Source organism: Amblyomma maculatum, chromosome 4 (assembly GCF_055883805.1).
Source record: "Amblyomma maculatum isolate TAMU_Amacu chromosome 4, ASM5588380v1, whole genome shotgun sequence".
NCBI classification, from domain to species: domain Eukaryota; kingdom Metazoa; phylum Arthropoda; class Arachnida; order Ixodida; family Ixodidae; genus Amblyomma; species Amblyomma maculatum.
Window position 1 is genome coordinate 102,800,518 of NC_139347.1, and position 18,184 is coordinate 102,818,701.

The 18,184-nt window shown below is 43.7% G+C and overlaps 1 protein-coding gene across 2 annotated transcripts in view; it reads left to right on the forward strand.

The window, feature by feature from the left end:
* The window catches only part of LOC146191890 (retinaldehyde-binding protein 1-like), a 33,849-nt gene extending 18,609 nt beyond the window's left edge, over window positions 1–15,240 (forward strand). Inside the window, exons 5-7 of one of the 2 annotated variants that reach the window (XM_084602329.1) lie at window positions 3,094–3,287; window positions 13,238–13,348; window positions 14,602–15,240. In XM_084602329.1, the coding sequence (XP_084458455.1) occupies window positions 3,094–3,287; window positions 13,238–13,348; window positions 14,602–14,778 (482 nt within the window). In that variant the 3' untranslated portion in view covers window positions 14,779–15,240. The remainder of the gene's footprint in view (window positions 1–3,093; window positions 3,288–13,237; window positions 13,349–14,601) is intronic. The other variant, XM_084602328.1, reaches the window with a different exon arrangement.
* Window positions 15,241–18,184: the final 2,944 nt, after the last annotated feature.

Consider the following 18,184-nt stretch of genomic DNA (forward strand, 5'->3'; position numbering starts at 1 on the left):
TTTCATCCGAGAGGAAGTTGCTCGCCAAATATCACTATTGTCCACAAACTGCGAGTTTTACCGCAATTTGGCTTCCCTTCGACAGATCATCGCCGACCGCGCGGCGGACACCCTTCCCCCTGTCCATCCGCCAGCGCCCATGCATCAGCCCGCACCAGCCGTTGAGACAGTCCCATACGCCGACGTTCCTGTCGCTTCACTAATGACGATCGCTCATGCCGCACCGCTGACGTACGCTGCCGTCGCTGCCAGACCACGGCCACCTAGCTACCCTATGGTGTACGCTACGCCTCCAGCGCCTGTACTGGAATTTCTTCAGGCGCCACAGCCTTTCGTTCCGCCTCGTCCGCAGCGACGCAATCCATGACGAACAAGTGATAATCGTCCCATTTGTTATTCTTGTGGATGTGCTGGCCATATTGTCTGGTACTGCCGAAACCGCATGTTCTTGCGCTGGACAGTCTTCTGCCGACGTTTTCCTCCGCTCCGTCGATGCCAGTCTTCCTGAACCTCAACGCTCTCAACTTCTCGCGCTGCTTCATCAGTTCCGTTCTTCATTCGACTCTCACCAGCCTGCTTTGAGCCGCACATCAACTGTTGCGCATCACATTGACACCGGTTCCCATGCTCCTCTGCGTCAGCGCCCCTATCGAGTGTCGGCCACCGAGCGCCGAGTTATTGAAGGCCAAGTTCACACAATGTTACAGAATGGAGTGATTGAGTCTTCTAATAGTCCCTGGTCCTCGCCCGTTGTCCTAGTGCGGAAGAAAGACGGTTCTATTCGCGTCTGCTTTGAACTACCGTCGCCTAAACAAAATCACGAGGAAAGACGTCTACCTTCTTCCGCGTATAGATGATGCATTGGACTGCTTACAAGGTGCTGAACCCTTTTCTTCGCTCGATTTACGATCCGGTTACTGGTAGGTGGCCATGGCTGCGGAAGATCGCCCTAAAACCGCGTTTGCCACCTCCGATGGCCTATTTGAATTTACCGTCAGCACGGATTTCTCTCCGTTCTTTTTGCTTTACGGTCGGCATCCATCTGCTCCCCTTGATACTGTCCTCCCCTACAACCCTGATCCACCAGAATACACTACAGTGACAGAAGTTGCCAAGTATGCCGAAGAATGCCGCCAGATTGCCCGCACGTTTATGACCGATTCTCAGTGGCGCCAAAAATATCGCCATGACACCGATCAGGAGAATGCACCACACTTTGAGCCCGGCTCACTTGTGTGGCTATGGGTTCCATCCGGCAGACCTGGCCTCTCAACAAAAATAATCTCCAAGTATCATGGGCCCTACCGTGTCGTCGAGCGCACTTCTCCAGTGAACTATATTGTTGAGCCGCTTATGCCATCTTCAAATTTGCGACGCCGTGGCCACGAGACTGTACATGTGCAGCGTCTTAAGCCGTTCTACGATCCAATTGTACCTTCGTCCCCTTAAGTCGCCAGGGTGGCTCCTTTTTCTCCGGGGGGCATTGTGAAGAAGAAGATGAGCCCTTTTTGCTGGACGCTGATGAAGAGGAAGCAGTCTGTGGAATTGTGATCGCGCAGATCATCGTGCGCTTCCTTGCCGACCTCGACGCCGTCCTCGACGTATAGATTAAACCTTCTTTTACACTAAGTCTTTTTTCGGCTCTACTCCCGGTTGCGTGACGTCACATCCTCTACGTCACATTAATTCACTTCCCGTTTACCCATTTTAGTCTTGGGTACTTTCTAATTTCGCGCCAATCCCTTCCTATGCCCTTTTTTGGCTCGACTTCAGGTTGCGTGACGTCAAATCCTTGACTGATTTTGTTAACTACTTTAGTATTTGATACATTTGAATGTGGCGCAAAGCCATTGACTAATGGGACCATTTTTGCTTTTACTTTTACATTTTTTGCCTCTAATTACCTAATTAACTTATTGGTCTAGTTATTTCTTGGACACAATATTGCGTCACCCTCTATCAATCGACACCACTCAATAACCTCTACCACTTCTCAATCGCTCACAACTGCTGCGGACAGGATTTTGTGTGTTTTGCCTCTAAATAATTACTTAAATAATTTATTGGCCTAAGTATTTTTTGGACACCGAATAACGTCACCCTCTATCTAATGACATCACTCATTAACCTCTACCGCTTCACAATTACTCAAAACTGTTGTGGACAAGATTTGGAGTGTTTTGCCTGTAATTAATTACCTAATTAACTTATTGGTCTAATTATTTTTTTGGACACAATTTACGTCACCCTCTATTGATTTACAGCACTCATTGACCTCTACCACTTCTCAATAACTCACAAGTTTTGCGGACATGATTTTGCTGACGCGGTCTGCGGACACTGTCTGCGGACAGAAATCTGTGAACATATCATTCATAAAACATTGATGTGTATTTACAACACCATCTAAGCAGTATACATCAAATTCCAAGTCAATTTGTTGTCTGCTTTACAGCCAACTGTAACGTGTATGCTGTGTCGGCAACAGCCAATATTTTGTTCTTCGCAAAGCGCCCTCTCGCGAAATTCATTTCGCCCCCATCACAATTTTGTTCTTTAACTTGACAAACTCTTGTCTCGCGTCATCTACAGGTGTTATGACATGACATTTCGTGGAACTCATTTGGCTTGTAATTTTGCAACTAGCGTCGTTAACAGTTGATGATGCAGTATTCGAAAGGTCTAATTTTGAAAGAGAAAAACACACCGAAGAGCAATTGGCCTTGCATAGCAAAATTGCAGCCGCAACTTTAGTCTTTATTGCTGAATTTTATCAATCTTTTGGCAGTTTCGCATAAACAGGTATGTACAGACACTTGATTTAGGTTTACAGAAAATTCATTCCGAACGCCGAAAACTGATAAACATTACTTTTTTAAAACTAGCCATGTCAGGTGTATTGTCCAGCGAAATGCAGCAAGCGCTTCCAACTAAATCATTTGATCGCGAGAACGATGGCGGGTAGACCGTAGTCATTTTGTACACGCTTCCTTGTACACTGTTATTGATCGAGCAGTTCTGTGTTGTTGTTGTTGTTTTTTCAAGTGTAGTTTAGTGAATGAAGAGCTGGATTGTTTGTTTTCCTTCTTGGAGGTAAATGGAACACTGACGTCTGCACAATGGATGACCTCATGAGGTGCACAGCGGTAGCTGTAGAATCCAACCTGCGAGAAGAAGAAACGCAAGTACACGGTTTTGTGGCCATAATAGACCTTGAAGGCTTCGGTTTCCACCAGCTGATACACATGACTCCGAGATTCGTTCGAAGAGTCGTCACAATTACACAGGTAATTGGACCGGCAGTGTACCAGCTGTTCTTATATCCTCTTGTGTCCTTTTCGAATCATTTTATTTATAGATCTCTTGTTTTATTAACTGCAGGACGTGATTGTCACTCCTTTCGAGAGATGGACTGATTCTTCTGTGTATTTGTTCTGTATAGCTTTACCATTCGAAGCAATTACAGCGCCAGCCTGTTATTTTTATGGAACAGGGGGCCTATGATAGAGCGAAAATAGGAAAGAATACAAGGACATCAGAGTGCAGTGTGAGAAATGAGGGTAAACTATATTGGAACATTTTTAGCGCACTCAGGACAGGGACAAAGAGGAAAACACCACTAGCGCTGACTCGCAACTAAGTGTTTATTCGCATTGAGGCTAAACTATTTGCAGCATAACAGCATAGGACTTCAGGAGCAAATTCGTTATCATTAAGCGTACAGTGAATAGGTCCAAGCATACATACTCATCATCGAGTTTAAGTACACATCTTCCGCGGAGCTTTTCCAATGCAGCAGCAGTTGCGAAGCTTTCGGCTTTATTTTGTTCTCCCAAATACATTAGGGGAGTTGCAGTTACCAACTTCTCTTGCCTTTAATTTCATGGACATTCGCACACAAATCGGAGAGCATCCTTGCTGATTTCTTCCTCGACAATTCTTCGATTGCATATAAAATACAAAGAATTTTTCCTCATGTAAACCAAAGAAAATATAAGAGACCTCTTCAGGAATGCATTTCATTCTCCTCCTGCTTCTCTGGAAACGCTAACATTATGGCGAACGAGGGGTTTTCAAGTAAACTTTTGTTAATGCAGCCACAAATGTTTCGGTAAAATTTCAGAGCACGGGAGGTTTAGGGACGTCAGGTCCTGCGTGACATCGTGTTTTGCTGGATAAATACAGCGAACAGGCTACAGCGCCGTCACGTAATATAGTAGGACGTCGTTAGCTTTTTTGTTGGCTGAAGAAAAAAAAATTAGCAATGATTTAGCTTGTGGTTAAACATTGTGTTACGCGAGAGCTATTTGCATGGCTACGCTAAGTTCGGATTGAAAGTAAAGACGTGGCCTTTGCACATAGTAGTTTTGTAATAGTTTTAGTAGTTTTGCACATAGTACTCCATGGTTTCAGATTTATTTATGCCACAGGCCCCTTTGACCACTAAAGTGCGATGAGGTGAAAGCGTTTGTTACGCGGTGGTCCGAAGTCCTCTACTAAGGCACCTCTTTCTCTCTGTTTTAACTCCCACCTTGGCGATGACGCGATAGCGTAAGCTACCAGCCAACATATAAAGCACCGCTTCCGTATGAACGTGCCTGCGTGGCCTAGGTATACCGTGAATGCAAATGTTTTAGCAGGCTGATTGTGATATCACCCTCCCAAATCAAAGGAGAGGCCCGAGTTGGCAGCTCCTTCTTCTTTTTCGTCTTCTTCTTCTTCTTCTTTTTCTAGCGGTTGTTAGGCAACGGCTCAAAGTCAGTGCATCACCACTATGAAAGCGCGATCACGGCGAAGAGGTGATGTGGCTGGCGTAGTGTAGGCTACAAAAATTCATGGGACATTTGAGCTCCATGTTGTAGGGTATGACGCGGCAGCGTTATAATGACTCCGATATGCCAATCTCCTTGCGGATCCTTCACGTACATCAACTTTGCTACTTAATTAAATACTTATCCCTCGTTAATCCCTTGCTAATCACACATAGGCTTTACCATACTGTCAACATAAAAGCTTGGCTACCCAACGTAGATATGAAGCCCCGCATTAACCAAGCCGTACGAACATGCATGCGTGCTCTAGGAGTAGCATGTCTGACTCAGAATGGAACGGTCCTGGAATGCGAATTCTGATCCACATTCCCATTTGAAAGGAGAGGTTAGAGCTGGCAGCTCCTGCCAAATCGCGCGTGTAACGTCTGAAGTCAGGCAACCCTACGACCAATAAGTGCCTAGTCATGTCAGCCGCCTACCAGAACCACGCTCATGATTTTCCGGCTCAGACAACAGACACCGACAACGCCAACGCCTGATTTTGTAGAGAATGGGGCCTCTAACGTCATCGCGTTACAAATACTAGAAACATTTAGTTGACCGTGTGTCTTGCTGCTGTCTGCGTTACCAGAGTACCGGGATGCCTTCCATAGGGGGTACTCGCGCACTGATAGGTTCTGACGCGGTAGGCATGTAGGATGAATGGATGGATGGAATATAGGAGGGTCCTCTTTTAAACGGGGTGGCTATCATGCTCGTTTTTCCCCTATATCTTAATTATTGTTTAGGATCGGTTAACTATACCATCATTCTATGCATTGAATTTTTGCTTCTACATTACTAGCATTATGCTACGTTTCTGCTTTTGAGCCACCAATCGTTCAATTATTTTTTTGCTAGCTTCCACCGCAGGTTCATTTACCCGGCCACTGGTATCTCTAAACCCCAGGGCCCCAGGAAGAGTAACTGCACCTGCATTGACTTCCGGATGGATACCATCACATTCGAGTATAAGGTGGTTAATTGTTTCTGTGGATTTACCACGTACTGCACATGTGTCATCTTCATGGTTAAATTTCTTTTTGTAGCTGCTTGTTCTAGGACACTCTGATCTAGCTTCAAAAAGTAGAGCACTACCTCTTGAGTTGTGAAAGAAAGCTTCCTTCCTGATATGCCTTTTCCACTTTCGGTATACAGTAGTTCCACAATCTGTTTCTTTTCTATAGAATTTATCCCATTTTTACCTCCTGTGCTTTTTCACCTGCTGCTTAACGCTCTTTATTTTTTCGTCTTTGTGACCAGCAAACTTACTGGTTAGTTCCTGGTTCTTTTCTTCCATTGTGAGTCAACGGTTTTTAGGTATAGGTATTTAAATTATTTAACTGCCCACCAGTTACTGTTCAATTTCCTCAAGCGTTCTTCATGTAATATTTTACTCTGCGCTTCCCGTACTTTGAATGATGCCCAGCCCATATCTCCCTGTATCTCCTCAATTGCGGTTTTGCCGTGTGTACCCAGTGCTGATCGTCCGACGGCTCTCAGATTATTTCTAATGTCGACTGTAACTCTGCTTTTAGGCACAAAACCGCTTTTCCGAAAGTAAGCCCGGGCACCTTAATTCTTTTCCAAACACAACTCAGCACCTGATCCCCAAAATGCCCTATAGTTAATTATCCCGGCCTTTTTTTCGCCCTTTTGCCCTAAGTGATTGCTCATGCTTTTCAGTCTATGCCAATCCTTCGTTTAGCCATACCCCGAGATATTTATATTCCGCCACTCTGGGTAGTTCATGACCTTGTATTTTAAGACCCTGATCAGTTGATCCGTTGAAAATAATCAGACCGACTTAACTACGCTAAAAATGAAGCCTAGAGCGTCCCCTTCGTCTCCGCAATAATTATAACTAGAGTTTGCAAGCCATCCTGGTTATCTGCTAACAGTACAATATCATCTACATACATTAAATCGGGTAGGCACTGCAGCGTATTGCCATTCCCTGAAAACTGCAGCAACGGAAGTGCCGGGTGGCGTTACTAAAAAATAAAACACGAAAAAGGAAGTCAATAAAGCTATGTTTTTTTTTTTTTTTAGTATACATTGCAGGGCATAATCTAAAATGGATACACACTAAAATTGTCTGCATGACTAAAATTGCTTCCAGTAATCCTCTGACCATACCAGTTGCGTCCGTCGCGCCATCTTTAGTATGTTTAATGAAAACGATAAGAGCGCATTTAAAGGCCGCATTTCCCGTCGCTTCTGTGGCGCAATGGATACACACCCAAATGAAAACGGCAAAAACACGGTGAAGTTTTTGTATGTTTGTCGTCGAAGCACTGAGCACATTCATCACGTACCACACTTTAGCAGTAAGGAACAGATTACATATAGTGACACGCAGAATGCAGTTTAACAATGCAGATATACAAGTCAATCCTGTACGAGAACATTTCATACACAGTGTTGTGCTGTTCAGGGAAGTGCATATGACACTCCCCGAGCAGCCACAATAGATTCATGTACTTGACAGTTTGGTAAAACTGAAAAAGTTTTAACCCGCCGTGTCACGCGAAAGCGCGCTGGCACGTTTTATTGTTCATTGTCTTGTTTTTAATGTGCAAGTCGGCAATAAAGAAATAAAAAAAAGCAATGGATCCACACCACACCACGCACCTGATTGCAAGATATGTGTTCGATTCTAGTTGGCACAGTTTTTTATTTTTTTAATTCAAACATTATTAAGTTACTACCATATTTCCTGGGGTACGTTCCCCTTTAGGTTACATATTACCAAGTTTTTGTTCCTAAAAGCAGCAAGACCAGCCGCGAACGCAGCCAGGATGCGACGGTATGGCAACGGTTACACTAAAATTACCTGCACCGTAATCAATTCCTGTCTTCAGTGAGTATATGTTACCCTTTAGGTTGCGTTCAGAGACGCTCTCAGCAACAATCACCTTTTAACATGCTTTAAACTCTTTTTAAGGATTTACGCCGCGGCGATTTTCAAGTTAACTTATTCAACGTCACAAAGATGGTGCGACGGACGCCACCGATGCAATACGCTCTTTACAGTAAGTAATTTTAGTCCATGAAACTATTTTATTAATATTGCACTTCAGTTTCCGTACTGCGCTTCATGCTGGAACAAAACTTCAAGGTTCCGTTTTATTTTTCAGTGACGCACCCGGCACTTCCGCTGCTGCAGTTTTCAGGGAACGGCAATACGCGGCACTGCAACTACCACCTTCCCGCCTAATCTGTGACAGGTTACCTATAGGTTACATTCTTGTATCCTCCGTTCCATATTTATCATATAAAGCATGAACAGCAGCGGTGATAGAGGATAACCTTGTCTTAATCCTTTGAATACTTTGACAGCTTCCTTACTTCTTATTCCTTCCTATGTAATTTCTGCTTTGTTAGCCCGGTATATTTCCTGTAGAAAACCTGCTTTCTCATGACCGATACCTTCTGGCGGCGAGCTGCTCGCGTAGGGTCCAGTCAAGCACGTCCACACTGACGGCGAGCAGGCTCACAACATTCGGTAACGCAGACGGCAACATGGTGAACGGTTTGCTAAAAGTGTCTACTTCACTGACAATACCAGAAGCGACAAACAGTTCTCGCCAAGTACTGCGCCTTACAGAAGAAGTATGGCCATTGGTACTACATTTCACATTCCTGAAGCTTTCCCCCCGGATACACAAAAATCGGCAATAAATTACCAACCTTTAACAAGCTTTAGTGCGCTAGTATATAGCTTTCACAACAACGTGAATTAGTCCCGTTATTTTAAAACGCAGTCATGATTTTTTTTTTTTAAGGGTGGGCAGAAGTTCAGTGACATGGACACGCAAGGAAGTAAAATCAAGTCATTCCCGGCACATTCCACTTGTGCTTTTCAGTGGTGCTTTTAGTTCAAAGCCGAACTTCCATTTTAGCTGCACCGAGACAGTGAGAAGTAACGTGAACTGGGCCGCATGAAGATGGATTCTAAATCGCGCAGTGAGTAGAGGAGAAACAGGCCCCTTTGTATAAGGCATCGGATTGTTTTGGACCACCTGCCGTTCTTTTAACCTGCACTGACATCAAACATCACATCACCTCGTTCGCGTTTCCCGTCCATATAAATGTGGCTCCCTGGCCACCACTAACTAAAAGTGGACATAATTTTGCCTTTGCCCGGTCACAAAATCGGTCGTAAAACTGAAAACAAAAAAAAAGAAAAACGAGATTTCCCGCGAAAATATGCGCCGATTAATTTTTCTGCTAGTGCACCGTGTTTCAGTGTACCGGCTTGCGCCCAACCTTTCCATTATTAACCTGTCAGACTCCTCAATAAGGACTGAAGGTCGTATAAAAATATATCAACTTTTTATGTTGGAAAGATAAACGCAAAATAATTTCATATAGCAAGTCGCAAAATAAAAGAACGATTCGTCTGACTATGCATAGCGTTCTGCTGATTACGAAGAACAGGACGTTAGGGACGAGAGAAGGGAGAGTAATATACTGCAGTATGTTTTGCGGAGTTCTATTTTTCGCAGATAGTTTCAACGTCCGTAGAAGCCCTTATACATGCACGCATAGAGCAGTGAGGAATTCGCGGTTCAGGTAACTGTTGCGACCCCACGTACGGTTGGGAACACTAAATTTCCGAAAATCAGCAGGAATAAATAATAATGGCAAAACATGCCTCCTTTGTTTTTTATTATATTGAACCTTATGCCCCTAAATAAGGTTTAGGTCTAAAATCTAGCGCAATTAATTCTGAACTGACACTATGCTGTGAAATATCAGGGCTCCAAACGGGGTAACAGCACTCATAAAACAACCTGGCAAGATGAGATTTGAACACTCTGATAGCTGACAGGGCTTCGATGGAGGAGAAATAAAATTAGACACCGGAATAACTTTGATAAGTACGGATATACATTCGGGAGCATTAGTTAGCACTGCTTCAGCTAAAGCCTCATTAGCCTTGTTTATGCTTACTTCACATTTAGACATGCTAATCATTGATTATGATTGGGTTTACTTACGCCTCCCTTTTATTTGAGCATGTTCACGTCTATTTAACTCGGCTTTTGTCCTAATCTTATTTAAATGGGATCAATGTTCATTGTGCTTACTTACTTCAATTAGACCTACTGATGCCTGGTCTTACTCATCCATAAGAATCATGACTAATAAATGGTAACGCAATTTGTTAATTAATCTTGCTTAGTTTAATTCTCTCTCAGTGAGGTTCAACTAGTTCATGCTCAAATAGCCATGGCCAGTCATACTATAACTACTGTAACCATGACTAGTTATGGAATCTTATGCTAAGCTGTGGCATCATAGCCTAAATGTTGATCGGAGGAGGTTTCGCAGCCCTCGCGGCGTAATCTGAGATTGTGGGTTGTAATACTTCTGAATTAAAACAAATTGGTTTCAGAAAATGAAAACTGCGGGAACTGTCTCAGACCTTGGCAGGCATCCCAACCGGGCAGTAAGGGGTGAGAGGAAAGTGGGAGAAAAATAAGTAACAGAAACAGGCGCAGTAGAGGAGTGCTGCGGATTAATTTGGATCACCTTTTGGTTGTACGTACGCTGACATCGATTAACACAAGCTCGGGCTATGAATTGAACATCGTCGTCTTCACGAAGGTTCATCTGCGCAGCCTCTTCATTTAACCGAAGTAAAAATGCCATGCACATGAACCATCTCACTAAATACATAGCCGATAGAACAATGAGAACCCAGACTAGCCCGTTGCCGAGAAGTTTACCAAGCGCGGAAGTGCGCCAAGATCGAAGCGTCAGCAGCGACTACAGCTACGGCCTACTTTTTTACATGTCGGTCCTTGTAACATGTATCAAGAAGGATCGGCTTGTGAGCTCTAACATCCCAAAGCGACTCCCTCCATGAGGAACGCCATATAGTGGAGGGCTCCTGATAATTTCGACCACCTGAGGTGTCTTGAGCGTGCACTGACATCGCACAGTACACGGACGCCTTGCTTTTCGCCTTCATCGAAAAGCAGTCGCCGCGTCGGGGATCGAACAAGTATCCTCGAACTCGGTACTCAAGAGCGCTAACCACTGAGCCCAGTTAAATAGAAAATATTTACGTTCATAGCTACCGTTTTTTAAATTGATAGTGTATCTCAAAGCTGGGGTACGATATATGCTTTTATGAACAATTAGCCGCTGCTGAGTGTTCATGCTGTCCCTAAAACACAATTCAGCTAGATTTCATTCACCGATAAAAAAAAAAAAAAAAAAAAAAAAAAACGTTGTATATTTGAAAACATTTCATGTTCTCATAAATGTTCCGAAATAATTGTGTTCTTCGAAGAGCAAACTAAAGAAAATGCCTACGCCTGCAGGTAAGCATTGAGGAACCATTGGAGTTTTTTAGGCGGCAGCGAACAGTGCAGTGCCTCATGAGTCACTATCGAATCCTTTTAGCCTTGTCGCTTCACAGAGACTACTAATGCAACTTGGTCGCCTGGGAGAGAAGGTAGCTGGGCGTTCCCTTCTTCAGTGGATCCGCGAGAGATCTGAGGCGAGAGCCTACTTGGTACTTCTACTCCGTTTCATACATCAAGTGCAACACTGCCAAAGCTAGAACTCTCGTTCGCGCTCCCCGTATCCACGATGAAAAATAGTGCCAGCTCTTGACGACAGGAAATAATATTTGCTTTGTTTGCAAGCTTAATACATCTTACATTTGCCATCAACTCCATAAAAAGCAGTTTCGTTAGGAAGAAAATATCGGATTCGGTGAATTTGTATGTTTTCTTTGTTTTTTTTTTTTGTAGTTTTCGCTCATGTCGTGTTTTCGCTACCCCGCAACCCTGCCAGCGGTCAGGACTCAGGGCAGGGCGCTGCGCAACGCAGTGACCTCGACTGTCTCTTCGCAGCGGATGTTTTTTTTATAAGATCCACACTGCGAAGATGTCCAAGCACGCGAAGTAACTTATTGTAAACGTATATACTCGGAATGGAGCCCGTTTCCACAGAAACCACTCAGCCACAAAACGAGCGCGTAGTGATACGCCTGCTTTTTTTTTTTCTTGCGGAGCTTTCGCTGCGTTGCACCTGATTTGTGAAACGGAGTATAATACTCTTACTTCTCTTGGCATTAATGTTCGAATGAAAACGGAACGGTTGAACCAAACCTGGTCATTTCCGACCCTCGACTGTAAGGTCACGATTCCCCATATGAGCGCAAAGCGCTGTTCTCCTTTAGCGGCAACGCGTTAGCTCGTATTTGAACATTTGAAAAGAGAGTATTCCCGCCATCTTCACATTTTCTCTGATTTTTCTTTGGACAAAGTTAGAAAATCTAGCTCAGCGGCTTTTTACATTCCTTCTACAGACTATACGTGGTCTGCACACTTTACCGAAGTCGTATCCTCCACAACTCCACAAGAAATCTGCCCTCTTAAAATGTTAAAGCACGGGTTCTCTACTGATGCGTTGTATATAAGCTCTCTACGCTTGGTGCAGAACCAGCACAGCAGAGGCTTTACTTTACATTTTCAATGGGTGCCCTTACACATAGGTGTCAGAGGCAACGAGGTGGCAGACAGCCTCGCCCATAAAGCATTGCTCGATACCTCGCCAAAAAAAAAATTCCTGCCAGATAAAAAAATACTCTTCAGAGAAACGGTATTCGACTATGTTAGTACCCTGGGGAGTGCGCCCCACAAGACATGTGTGACAAAGGAACTAAGGAGACATCAGGCCACTCTACTACATCGAATTCGCACGGGCTCTACTCGTACTCCTGCCTAGATGCATAAAACGGGCATGGCATCGTCTCCGCTAAGTTCTATATGTGGTGTCTGCGGGGATATAGAATATTTTATAATGTGCTGTCCAGAGTACAACGGGGAAAGGTGTATGTTGTTCACTTCCTTTAAGAAGACAGGAGCCCTTCACTGTGCACTTCAGGACATTGTCTACCCGAGTGGAAACCAGACATACGGAAGGGAGGCTTCACCCCTTCTTTTACAATTTCTGCAGGACACTGATCTTGACTCTAGATGGTGACAAGTGGAATGGACTATGTTCTACTGTGACTGAATGTTTGCGTAGATGGTGACTTCTGGAGTGGACAATGTTATACTGTGAGTGAATGTGTGCATGGATAGTGGCTGCTACAGCGGAATATGTACTGTTATAAGAGACTGTGCGCATAGTGGGGCAGAGTTCACAAGCTTTAGGACTTTTTCTTAGCATATGAGTGACGCTATGGTGGAGAAATTACCGGCAGAATAAGCAAGCTAATCCCATCTGTAGCATATAACAGCTCAACTTAACTCAACTCAACTCAACTGCTCTACAAATGTATACATGGCAGATGCCTGTTCCTTCACGTAGCGTTAATTCATGCATGTAGAAAGGTGTCATTCCTTTCATGATAGTGAAAGCCTGCATCCCTGTGTTTTACTCTGATTTTTCTGCAGGACACACTACCTACTCGGATAAAAGCAATCTGCTACGTCAACACCCCGCCCGTTTATAAGATTGTCCACGCCCTAATTAAACCATTCCTTTCGGCCAAGCTGCTAAACAGTGTAAGGCATATTAGAGCATGCATGGTCGATGAGAAACATGACGCGGTTCACGAGTCATGGGCTGTAACATTGACGGACGACTTAAATATAGATACATCAAACGGTAGATATGAAGCTCAAATTCTGTTAATATCTATAGATACAAGTTCTTAAAAACTTGGCGAATCGAATGGCAAATCTCTTCAGGTACGTCTAGGCCTTTGTTGTGAAAGTACATTTCAGAGGATGGTTAGATAAGTTGATGAACAGGGCCTATTTCTATGAGCTTATTCAGGCAGGGCAATATAGAGAATTGTTTCATGTTTTTATTGTGCGCCTTAAAAGCGGAATAAAAGACGTATAATTTCGGCCTTGCACCAACATCTGCCTTTTTGGCACCCCTGCCAAGGAGTGCTCACACTGGTTATTTTAAAAACCGCGCTCATTTTAGTAGGGTATGCTTAGCTCTGAGATTATCATGCATGCAGTATGGCTGAATTGTAGCTCAAAAAAAAAAAAAAAAAAGGTCTAAGAAATTATTTGCGCGCTCGAACCGTACAGTTCAAAGTCTGAGCTTGAAGAAAATTTTCTTGCTTCAACACAAAAGGGTTTAACAATGGAAGCTTAACTTTCCAAGTCATATAATTATTATATGCCGCTGCAAAAACAAATCTACCAATGCAAAAACCTAGCCAACACGGTCGTTATCCGGAGGTTGTTTATATCGTTTGCTTGAATTCAGACGGATACATAATAAAGTGCTCCATAAGAATAAAAAAGTTCCTGGAATTGCCTTTTTGGAAGCATGAAGTACCAGATGCAGCAGATATAATATGAGAGTTGATATTTCATATTGTAAGTATGTGGGTCTTACTTTGGACACCATGATCATGCGCTTTAGTCGTTGTTTATGCAACTGAATGCCAGAGACCAAATTCCGTAACATGCTTGACACCCAGCATCGTTATGTTTTCTCTTCATGAAATAATTCGCGGCAACAATTAAATCTTAGTGCCGTTGCTGTGAAGAAAGCAATTCATGTTTGTCGAATAAAGCCAAAGATGTAGCCTTCATAGGCTGGCCAGTAGATGGTGATAACAAGTGAAGAAAACAGCAGTCCCCAAGCACCAGTTCTGATTCAGCCTTTATTCCTGTTTAGTTCAGATCAAGCCGAGTAATGGCTTACGTATGCTAAAAGACACTTTTTTGTGAAAAAAGTGAGGTCGGTTTTTCCCTAATGCCTAAGTTTACACCCGTGTCGTTCGTATTTTCAGGTGCACTTTCTGGCGGGTGACATTTCGGAACTTCATGAAGTTGTGCCTCCTGAGTTAATACCGAAGAAGTTTGGCGGAACGCAGGAAGATTATGACTTTAATGCACAAGAGAAGTTTTTCCAGAGCAAGACGGATTACTTTGAAACAATCCTTCAGTGTGGTTACCCAAAGAAGTGAACTGGACATTGCACGTAGAGTAATTAGTATGGTCATATCTGTGGCTAACGCAAAGAATGTGATGCTACTTCGAAATGTTTGGATCTAAATGTAACTAGACTGATTTTGCTACAGTATTTTTCACTCTGTGTTTAATCGAACGGTCAATACTTGCGCAAAAGGGTGTGTCATCTCCCGACAGCCACCTTATGTACAGGCAGTGAAGGAGTGCTAGCAAATTTGATATTATCTACCTGTTTTGCTTTGTTTGTTTGTTTTAATATGATAGGGTTGTCACAGTGAACCCTCGGTTGAAATCTTACCAACACGTACGAGGCCTTCTTCATGGCTGTACAATGATGCTATCCGGAGGTTCTGGCAATCAAAGAGAGAGAAGCCACTGAATCACGTCACCTGAAAACCTTAAAAATCGCAAAATAAAAATCCATGGAATCATGAAATCAACTCTTATTCGGCACCTCTGATTATGACCCTGGCAACGATACATGTGCAACACTCAAGTTATTTATTCTAAGTCATTCTATCTCCGGAGAGTGCTAATGATGTTGCGCTAGTTCTACCTAATTGTATTTTCTTAGTGTCCTACTAAGTGTCGAGTAGACGACTTCAGCCCTTCACTTTGGCCGACTGGGGCAGTTGGATAATCCCTCTTACATCGTGATGCTTATCGCAACCTGTACCATTGTGTATATCGAAATGGCACAACCAAGGCAGTTCCCTCTTCATGTACCATCCTCACGACTGTGAGAATGGGAAACGTGTGGCTAAATTGCTTCATAAAGACGGAAAAACTAGACGCTGGATGATTAAAGCGAAAAAATTACCAGGTGGTTTAACTTTGGTTAACCCTGGAGAAAAGCGAAAGCTTCATATTAATGGCTACGCTCATTGCCAAGCTTGGATTAAACACATTGTCCGTTTCTCCAAACATAAAGCTCGTTCTTCATTGGTCTTTTCGGTACGCCGCCTTTTAAGGGGCCTCATTCTGAAGTGCCTTCCTCGTGTTTTGACGCGCTAATGTAGCAGGATGTTCGATCTCCTCCATCTCGCGCAGTGTTGTAAACTAGGCAGGAATCCGGGGGCTCTTATTTATACACGTATCGTTCCTCTAGCACCTTCTACTTCTAGTCACACTGACCTCACCTCACGTGACTTTGAGAGTGGTCACGGACGACTTGGTGGCAACAACAATGCAATCACAGGCTTAACACAGCATTTTGACTTCTAAATCTTCCTCAAGGTGAAAACCGTGCATACCCGACGGCACCTCCCATGACCTTGAATTTGACAGTGGTCACGGGCCACTTGGTGGTCCAGGTGACTATACCCCAAAGTCACATGGCGACCACCAGGTTTAACACAGAAGTTTGGCCTCTAAATCTTCCTCATGATGAAAACCGCCCATACCTGACAGCTCGAAATAACCTGGCGTAGTGAGAAATGACCAAAACCCTACATCGGCCTTCCTGATAATTATTTCTAATCGCTGTAGTTAGGGCAGTGAACCTCTCAAGAATTTAGATCCAATTTATCCCCACTTTTTGCACCGTAACTGTTTACATTTTTTCCGTAGCCCGAAGACTTTGGCGAAGAGCGATGCGCCTCTCAGAAGGCGGACATTTAAAGCTTTCATTAGAATTACATGTATGTTTGTCACGTTCCTATATATTTAAAGCCGTCCGTCTATCTGTAGCACTACAGACTTTGTCAACATGAAAAAGTGCATCCTGACTACGACCAAATATTCGGAGTTAAAGTATAAGAGACACGTGTGCGCGGTCTATGCAGAAGGGTTTTTTTTTTACACCCAGGGGGATCGCATGTACAGCCTCGCCCACTTCTAGCTATAACACGGTTACTGCTTTCAAAACGGCACCGCGTCCGACCGGGCCCCGCTATAAAGAAAAGTGGCAAGCCATGTGAAGCAAAACCTCCAGGTATATCTGTGCATGTATCACTTTGCTTCGATATGCATCTGTGTCGGACGCAATGCGGCTCCGAAAACAGCGACCGTGATATTGATAGAAGTGGATGACCCTGTACTGTCGGGAGCAAAAGTGGTATACAACACTGAGTCCATGGCGGAGCTCGGGGAAAACTGCATTGCGACTTCATCTAGCAACAGCTATCTGGGATCGAGATAATTGTGGCGGTGCCCCATTTTATCCACATGCACGTGTCACTGACGATAACGCTGTCCTTCTCGCTACCGCTATATGGCATTTCTGTGCAGTTTTCCCGAGCTCGGTCACCGGCTGAGTGTTCACAATCGTATAAGGCTTTATTTTATAAGGTTTAAAGGCACTACCAAACGGGTTTCAGAGACTGCTGATAAATGTGTTCAGTGGGTAGTCTAAATGCTATTGGGCGTTAATCTAATGTATAGCTCCCCAATAGAGCAATTGATCTACTATTAGTTACATACATACATACATACATACATACATACATACATACATACATACATACATACATACATACATACATACATACACGCATACATACATACATACATACACGCATACATACATACACGCATACATACATGCACGCATACATACATACATACATACATACATACATACATACATACATACATACATACATACATACATACATACATACATACATACATACATACATACATACATACATACATACATACATACATACATACATACATACATACATACATACATACATACATACATACATACATACTAAGCAGCCAATTCCTCATTGTGAAAAGGTGACGTTTGCAAGTACCATTCTAACAATATACGTCACGAAAATACAGGCGTCACGGTGACCGACAGGTCACCAGAGGCTACCATCCGTTATAGTCACAACGGCCATTACGTCACTAGCACACTTCCGGTAGCTGGTAAAGTCGTCTGCTCGGGTAGTTGCGTGAGCAATCAGGAGTGCACGAGTGAGGCCAGTGCGTTTGCGCCCGTGATTACGATTCACCGCTTCTTAACCATTCTACAGGGGCAGTCGCGCCGCGGTCAAAGCAGACGAGAAGGAAAATATAGGCAGTGAGTATTGAATATGTGACAGGGAGGAAACCTACGCTCGGGAAAGCTTCACAGCCGGGACTTGGTAAACTAAACCACTGCAACTAAACCTCAGTAACAGACATATTCAAGACCGGAGCGCAGTTCGCGAGGTGCTCTCACTATAATTTTCTTAGGTCTCGGAGTGTATAAGCAGAGATAGGCGGAGGGGAGGGGAAAGGGTAAGGCGGGTGCATTATTAATAATCGCCGATACCACCGGTGCATATAAATCTAGCTCAAAACGTCTTATGTTATCTTATTTCTCCAAAAGGCATTTCCTGGCTGCTTAAACGTTCCAAAGGGAGTCGGGCTACGACGGACACTGTAGTGGTCAATTCGGGAAATTTT